At 38.2% G+C, this 9,109-nt stretch overlaps 1 protein-coding gene across 13 annotated transcripts in view; it reads left to right on the top strand.

Moving 5' to 3' along the window:
* Window positions 1-9,109, top strand: part of MAST2 (microtubule associated serine/threonine kinase 2) — a 194,870-nt gene that overhangs the window by 146,919 nt on the left and 38,842 nt on the right. For 10 of the 13 annotated variants that reach the window (XM_085308114.1, XM_085308109.1, XM_085308112.1 and 7 more), the window contains one exon: window positions 1,450-1,604. The exons of the other annotated variants lie outside the window; for them this stretch is intronic. In XM_085308114.1, the coding sequence (XP_085164240.1) occupies window positions 1,450-1,604 (155 nt within the window). The remainder of the gene's footprint in view (window positions 1-1,449; window positions 1,605-9,109) is intronic. 13 annotated transcript variants of the gene reach the window in all.

Raw genomic sequence — 9,109 nt, 5'->3', positions numbered from 1 at the left:
CCTTTTCCCTTTTCCCTTTTCCCTTTTCCCTTTTCCCTTTTCCCTTTTCTTTCCGGTTCAAGTGTAACTGTTAACTCTCTTGACAAATTTGGATACACCTAGTTTAGCAGAATTCAAAGTATGTTTTCTTTGCTACCAGCATTGAAAAGATGCAGGACTCAGTGAACAGTCTTGTCAGCATTTGGCTTTCCCTGCTTGGCCATACTTGTCAGTTTTTGTTGTTGTTGTTGTTGTTTTTTTTCTTTTGAAGGCCACCAATAGCAAGTAAGTGTAGAAAAGGATGCTAGCTGAGTGAAAACTTCGGTCATTCATTTTAAATCATGCATAATTCCCTAGCATTGTTACTTCTAGTGCTAGGACTCTACTTTCCAGCTTGAATGAGTGTTATTGTAGAAAAAAGATAAGTTTTTCCACTTGAAAATTATRTGCAATAAATTTCATCAGGTTGATAGGGAGCTTTGGCACTTAGATTAGAATTGCATTTTTATCAGGCCCAGTGGTGTTATTTGGTGCTGCTGTGGTTTGAAAAAAAAAGAGAGATTTCTTAGTTTGTCTTGACATAATACAACAGCTTCATTTTGTAAGGTGGTAAGGGATATTAAAAAAAACACACAAGAAAAACTGCATTCATTAGTTGACCTGCGACTTTTTCCCCATGAAGACCCTGTTTTCAATTTGTTGCCCAAATTCCTTTTCACGCTTTCCACTTGRTTTTAGTTGAACCTCAGTTTTCTTGAGGTTCAAGAGTTAAGTCTGTTTAATGTCTGTCGTTGTCCCAGGACACGTTATATAAGTGCATCAGCTTACTTAAAGTTGAATAAACTGTGTAACTCTGTAACAGCTGAAMGGGGGAAACTGTTCATCTCACAACTATGCAAAGTCAGCTACATCCATACTACTATTGCCTGCTTGACTAGGGAAGAAGTCTGTGGGGAAAGAAGGAGAAAAGTGAAATCCAGACCATTTACAATAGYGATTTCCAATGAGAGCCAGTGATCAGTAATAACTCTCCTGCCTACACAGCTCCATAGCATTCTGCATGCCAGTGAAACTCCTGAGCTAAGAGAGCATGAGGGAAAAGGAAAGAAAGTTGCTCACCACTCCAGGAACCTCCTCGTCCTTTCCAGAGGAGCACTGCTATGAATGTGCCTTCTTCCCATCTCCTTGCAGGAAATCGCCTTCGTGATCGGATATAATGGTTCCAGAAGGAGAAGTACCAGTCCCTCCTTCTGCTCCCAAAGTTGTTCCAATCTCACCAGCTCTGCCACTGTCTGTACAGGTTGGCTTAGCCTCATGAGACCAATAAAAAGAGGCACCTGGTCTGATAAGTAGCTTTCTTTTCCCCTGCGGTGTGCAGTGTTTGGCAGAATCCGTTCCTCTTCCATTCATTAGCTGACCCCTATGCATGCGTTTAGTGCATTTCTTTTCTGTATTTTTTTCTGTACTCAGTCATCATGCTCATCTCAGGAGAAGCTGCACCAGCTGCCCTTTCAGCCCACGGCAGACGAACTCCATTTCCTGACAAAGCATTTCAGTACCGAGAGTATCACCGATGAGGAAGGGCGCCACTCTCCAGCCTTGAGGCCTCGATCTCGCAGTCTCAGGTGAGCTTCAGGGGGTGCTGGTTGGACTTCTAAGGTTCTGCACKGGTATTGCATTTTTATGTGTGCTTTCAGTTCTAAGGATAGTAGTTTGTTGCTGTTTTCTTACATATTTTTAGAATTATTTTAGAATAATTTTAGTCAATATTAACCCATCTTGCATAATCAGAAAGGATTTTTTTTGAGAATTTGAGTTGCAAAATGGTTAGCATTGTCTGTTTTTGTCTTCACCATATCTCGTAAAGCAGTGATCCACAAGCATCACAGACTGACTCTGTAGGGTGAAACTTGCCATGAAGTTTCTTCTGGGAATTTTGCTGCATTAATAAAAGGAAATGGTTACAGTCACTGTTAATAACTTTTACAGAACTGCTTCTGAAATGGTATGAAAATTAGAGTAGGTGAACTCAAAACTTCAAGTAAAATTGCATGGACACCCAAGAGCAGTTTTGTAATAATGCTGAAAACAGCTTTCCTGTATTAGCAGCTGAGTAATTTTTATTGTTGCTCAAGAAAACTTGTTGCTCAGAGATAGCTATCCAGGGGTTATTTCCTTGTGCTGTTACTTTTCCATACATAAAAATAGGAAATGACTAGAACGTCATCTTTCTTGCACATCTCTGCAACACTTTATTATTTGGGAGGAAAAAAAMAGAAAACAAAATAGACAAACTTTTCTGTGTCATGGCACATACAGTAAGGAGGTGAAATCTCTTTTATGTGTCTCAACTGAGAGGTTATCAGAGGTGGTATCGCCTTTAAATCACTCGACTAGATCCAGAAACTGCCAGTTGGAAATACTGAATCTGGACCTGATTCATGATTCAGGTAGGGATTTCTAATACAAGCAAGTGTAGTAGGCTCAGGATAACCATTTAAATGCATGGTGAGTATTATGTCATGACAGAGCTGTCCTTTCGTCGTTATTTGTAATTATTTGTGTTCTAAACCACAGTGCAGGTTGCATGGTAATTGCATATGGATCTGCTAAGTGTAGTTACACAGTAATCTACAGGAGTAGGTAAGTACTATAGGTAGTAGCAYACATAGCCTGTGATCTCTACGAATTGGCATATAGAAAGAGATTAGTTATATGATTTGGACTAAACTGTTCAAATCTCTGAATGATAGTCCTACTTCCGTCCTGTTGCTGTCACTCTTAACATTGGCTTTTGCTGATTAGTGTAATTTTAGTAATACTAATTCATTATAGGTGACAGCTACTGTAGGTAGGCAACGTGTCACTAAAGTTRTTATTGTCCTTTCTAACACAGATGTGTTACTGCTGGGCATAATGAAGTATAAAATGCTATTGCTAATGTAAGAATGAGGTAAACAATAAAGTGAAGATCCTGATTTTGTTTCTTCTTAATAACATGGATTATCAACTTGATGAGAACTTTACTTCTGTGAGCCAGTTTAAAAGCAGAGTTTTCGTACAGTAGATTTATAATTTCTGGCAAGACTAGATTAATTCCATATGTTGTATGACTATGTGATAAATCTTTGTCTCCTGAATGCTTTCTCTATCTCTCTCTGGCTTTCAGTGTGATAATGGTCAGCCTTATTAAAATTCCAAAACTTAGAATGCAATGACTTAAATAATTTTTAATTAGGCCTGATTTGTTATTCATTTCTTTGCTTAATGCTTGGAGTTCTATGATGCTGTGTGRCTTTACAGCAGCCCCACTGCTAGCAGGCATGCATACTAGCCCTTGCACCTCAAAAAGGAAAATTGACTGGATTGACTTATTAATAATTGCAGAAATAATTATTCCCTTTGACAGAGAGTAACATATCCTCAAAAACAAATAAATATATGAAATATATGAAGACCAGACCTTGTTCACTGCTCAACTTGCTTATTTTTTTGCTGACACGATAGAGCTAGCTCTTTTGGTAAGATGATATTTTTACTTACTTAAAATAAAATAAAATACTCTGAGCAATTGCTTTGCTCAAAATTAAGGAGGAATTCCCTAAAAATGCGGTACTTTCATAAACATTTAATGGTCTTGTATTTAACCAGCATTAATGAAAAATTGATGAACAAAATAAATCAGACATGTTTTCCTTAATTGGCAGTCACGAGTTTGCAATTTAAAAGATGATCTGGTATTTATGACCAATTATTAACAYGTATTCAGTTTTTGTACTTTGACTACAACATTAGCCCTCTTCTTATGAAAGGAGAATTGGTGTTTTCAGATGTCCCTGTCACATACTGAKATTTGCTGTTTTTAGGGGGCTTCTGTGACCTCTAGTTTACTAAAAGTATCAGATCATCCTTCTRTGCTCCTAGATAGAGAAGGGTATTGCTTAGATGTAAACTTGTGGAAAAATCTACTTCTCTGAGTAGCAGTCTACCATTTTCTCRTATCTAGCTGCAAATGAGTATTGAAGAACTTCATACAGAATGGACTGAATAATCAAGTTGGATGAAAGAAAGTAATGAAGCATTTAGTCATGGAGAGCAGTGCACTGGGTGATGCACAGACATGTTTGTGGCACTTCTGTTACTTGAGGTGTTTGGCCAGTGGGGCTGAAGATGCTCACCACTTAAATCATCAGGCCTTGCTTGAGTTTCCTCAGATGAGGCAGAAAATGTTCCCTCTGAAGGTCTGTATTATCTCAGTGATTAAAAAACCYGAGGCCCTGGAGAGATTTAAATCTGAAAATTCATGACCTGGTTTTGGGGACAGAGAAGTTACCTTTTTTATATTTTGCTGACAATTCCTCTCCTGTGGCAGAAACAGSAAGGTATTGAACACAGGAAAGCCACATTCATTTTTTTCACTAGATTTTGTTCCTTGCTAATCTCCCRTAAAAAATGCTACGAGATGAGGAAGAAACTCCCATTTTCAAAAGAGCACTTTTGTAAAGTAACCTTTTCTGCACCAAAGAAATGGTAGTGGTTCTTTCCCAGTTGCTTTCCTGTGCCAGGGGAAAGGAGGTGGCCCAAAACCAATTCTGGAATCCAAATTTGTGATGTGTTTATAAAGCTGTTTGCTGGTGCCAGGAGATAGTTCTCTCATCCATCTCCAATAGCGCCAATCTTCACCTGTTAAACGGAAGACCTTACCTTCTGCAATCCACCCTGTCAGATATGTTCTGGTGCTTACAGTGCATCTTCAGTAGAAGAACATATTTGTTTGTTAATGCGTGGAGAGAGGTTTCCTAAGTACCATATCTCAACTGTGTTCCTCTTTTTGCAACGTGATGTTCAAGTCATTAACCAACAGGGAGAAGCCCATGTTCCAGTTCACTTCTTTTAGAACAATCCTGGGATTTATCTGAAAAACATCTTTTCCTCCAGGAGTAAGATGAAGGAAGAGAGTAAATTCTCTCACGAAGGTTGGCATCATTGCTCAGTTTTTTAGAGCAATGCTGCCCTCCACCTTGTCCCAGTTCTCTTCACTTGTCATCCATTAGGAGTTGCTAACAAGTGGGATTGTGTAGGGGACCTCTGAGATAAAAGCAGCATTAACTAATAAAGACTTCTTCAAGCGTTGCTTTTGTACATTTGCTCTACCCACCAGTCTGCCCATTTTTTTTTGATCTCTCTTCACATATCAGGGTGATGCTGTCTAGGGAAAAAAGATCAGAGTTTGTAGCAGTGAATTTTTATATAGTTGAAGTGGATGAGATCTTCCTTAATCAGATAGGCTCCTTCATCTCTTTGCTGGGTAGTTCTTGTTAAATGCAATTCACCAACCTGACTTTAGATGTGCAAGATCTCACCATTAAGAATATACAGAGGCAATTCCTAGAGAATACCAGTACCAAAAAAAGYGTTTCACAAACAAGTATCCTAGGTGGTGGGAAATCACACTGGTGGCCCAAATAATCCATTGTTATCTTAAAATTTGGTCCTACAAGTTGCAGAGCTCTTTCATCTAGTGCACTTAGGTTTCAGATTTAACTGCTTGAGTAATCTTGGTGGTTTCATCACTTCATGCTCCTGCCTGCGTACAGTGATGTTTGCCGCAAGCTGCTGGGGAGCATACCGTAGTCCTGGCTGAGKGCAGATTCAGGCTGCTACAGAGTCAGCAGAGCTGGGTTCTGTATTCTGAAGCATAAGGGTATATTTTTCTTATGAAAATACATTCTAACTGTTTTGGAGATAATATTGGTCTTTCTGTTCTCTCAAGACAGCAAATTCTGTGAACTTGATTTAAAAGAGGAATTCTTCAAAATGATCAATTCTAAATTTATTAACTTTCAGTTTCACTCAACATCCTCATGATTTTCTATTATGAGGAAGAAATATGTATTCCTATTTGCCCTCTGTACAGCCCATTACTTTAACTTTGTTGTGTTTGCTGTCTAAAGCAATCCCAGTCTTTGTTGGCGTGCATAAAAAATTCTGCAGTATTGAAGAGAGCTAGCTGCAGTCCCAGTGTTAAGTCTGTAGAAAAATCTAATTAGTCCTTGTTTTCAAAGCGGTTTTGATTGAAATACATCCTTTTCCCTTAATATTCTCTCAGCTGTATATAAAATCCTCATTCACACTCGTAAGAAAGTCACCCCCAGTGTAAGGAAAGGCTTGTGGGAAACAATTCAGCTGTACAAAGCCAACTGCAGATATAAAAAAATATATAAAGAGATTCACACTATTGCAAATTCAGAAATGACTTTTCAAGGTGCTCAGTGACAAAGCCTCRTGCGTGAGTTTTTGACAGATTGAAATCTAGAAATCTTTCTGAGGGAGACGTGTCACTGAGGGTCTGCTGCCGCCTAATTTCATAAAGTGAAGAGAGGGTGAGGACGAAGAAGGAGGAGAGGTTATTTTTTCATTTCACTGTTAAGCTTAAGGGGACAGATCCTATTCTTCTAATGTCTGCACTGCTGAAATGAAAAACTCACTGCCAGTAGTCGTGTCTTTGACCTACCCATCTGCACCCAAAAAAAGACAGTAGAAACCTGCTTTTTGTCTTGAAATGTTACGCAGGTGCACAGCGTGTGTCCTCGGTCTTACGGAGAATAACGTGTTCCTTTGTGAAGCTCGCTGTGTTAGACTGTTTCAGCACAGTGTGTGGAATTATTTGTTATATGGCTGTGTAAAGTTTTTGCATTTTAAAAAGCTGTCATGCCAATAAAATACATTGGAACTCCTTTTTTTCTTATTTTTAAACTCCCTTACATTGTCCCGAAGTGGCATCCAGTTGTCTGCCCAGTCCTGGCTCTTTTTTTCTCAACGGTGTTATCARATAACCAGTAGTGTCTGGCAGCTAGCCTGTGGTTAGTTAGGCAGTTATCCATATAACTACTTCTGTAGTTTCCCAAGCTGAAGCTCAACATAAAAGATTATGGTGCAGTGTATTATGTTACAGTCTTGCTGTAGTCAGCTAGACATTTAATTTAACGTGTTAAATTGGGAGAATTTTATTTAGAATGACAATATGAACCTTGATCCCAGGTTTTATCCCGAGTTGTTTGAATGCTCTGTTATTACAGGTGGTAAAAAGAGCCATTAATCAATTTTAAAGATGAGTGAAAAAACAGCCAATGCCTAAGAAAGCTAAATTATTAGAAGCGTTTATTTGCTTGCTAATTAGTAGACTTTTGTACAAAGAAAATAAGAAAAAAAAAATCACTGTGGCCGCTCTCCGGGAACCACAGGATGTGCTGGCAGGGCAGCCCGAGCAGCCTGGTTATGGCAGGGCGCTGCGCTCCCTGCATTCACGTGAATGCAGAGTCTGGCAGCGAGGGGCAAGCCCACGTTTCGTTATAGCCCTAAGACAGCAAATACTCAAGCATGCAGAAATTTTAGGCAGGCTACTTTAGTGTTAAAAAGAAGGGGGTGTGTGCCTATGTATTTCTGGAGTCAGTACCAAGGAGTTCATATATCTTTGTAATTTATACCTCACTTAATTCATACAAGGAAGTAATTCATTACAGAAAAGTAAATTCTTCAATAACTCTATTCCAAATTCTTCAGCTCCAGATGAACTATCAGTAAACAAATGCCATGTGTCTGTGTCAGTGTGTATGGTCTTAAGGAAAGAGGGATAAACATAGCAGGCTAGGTGGGGATGCTTGCCTCTAAATGGGGAATTTAGTTTTCTCTAACACCTTAATGGTATCAATAGCTCTTTATATTTAAATATTCTTGCCCTTATTTTTATTTTCTCTCGTACATTACATATGAATATAAATGTAGGTTACCTTATTAGGAAAAATTTCCTTGATAAAAGTAGCTATCTGCCATGGTAATGAATATATTCTCATAACAACAAAAAAAATATTAATGCAAACGTGTTTTGGCTTGGTATGAATAACTGCTGAACATCAAAATCAGTTTATTTTCCCCTTTATTGTAAGAGCTCAATAAGAGATACAGTCTGAAGTGCGTTTTATGATTCTTAAGCTGAGGGATAAACCTTAATAAAAACAGGACACAGCATTATCCATGGAATTCCAGCACCTTGCATGAAAAGAGATGATTATTGCTATCCTCTGTAAGCCAGTGAGTTARATTTTTTATGAATTGTAAATATACGTTCCTCAAAGAACATTTTTCCTTTAAATAGGTTAGAAGCACATAGTAGCTCTAATGCAATCAGAGTTTAAAATGTATTTATTCCATTCAAAGAGATTCATTTCATCCTTCCCAAGAAAGTTTTCAAACATGTCTGAATTGATTCAAGATAAAATTACATATTTTGACATAGAGAAAATATTTTTAGCAATATGTAGTACTCTTAACATCATAAAGATAATAATCATGTAGTATATCACATAATTGAAGCCCTTACTTGTCTTGAATATGAAAACAATATAACCAGAAAAATGGGATGCCATAAGTGATTATGTCGCTCGGGATTTTCTGCATTACCTCKCTCAGGCTGTCCTCTGTGACGGGATGAGTCAGAGCATTGCATGCCATCAGATGTGATGCAATTACATGCAAGTCTTCCTTTAAAATTACCCAGATSGTAATATAAATGCAGCTTCTCAAGATTTAGTGTTTTTCAGCGTGCAGCCGTGCATATGCGTTCATGTTATAGTCCAGAGAAGTATTCTGTTCCTATTGCTTGTGGTGTGTATATATATATATATGTATATACATATATATATATATATATATATATATACACACACACATATAATTTTTAGTTGAATAACACTATCCATGCTTCCCTACTGTAGTGTAGTGCTTCTCAGACAAAGGAAAGCAAGTCACCTCACGTTCCATATTTCGTTTTACTCTGCTGCTCTTTGGCCCTGTGGACTCTAGCGATACTATYGACTTCTTCCTGTGCATGTCTCCTGCCACCACCCTGGAGGGCARTAGGAAAACATATAGGAAATAACATACCATAAATGTAATGCTTTTAACATGTTGGTATGGTGGGTCTTGCATTCACTGAAGACACTTGAGTTCTTTGCCTGAATTCGTGGGAGGATGGCAGTGTTACCAGTTTTCTAGTGAGTTAACTGTGACTTTTGGAAGGCTATAAACTCTCTCTTCTTGCTCGGGTTTTTAAGGCCATTACTTAAGCCAG

Source organism: Rhea americana, unplaced genomic scaffold (genome assembly GCF_003343005.1).
Source record: "Rhea americana isolate MKP2758 unplaced genomic scaffold, rheAme1 scaffold_27, whole genome shotgun sequence".
In the NCBI taxonomy this organism is placed as follows: Eukaryota; Metazoa; Chordata; class Aves; order Rheiformes; family Rheidae; genus Rhea; species Rhea americana.
Note: the sequence above shows the minus strand (reverse complement) of the source record. Positions and strands in the feature narration are given on the sequence as shown.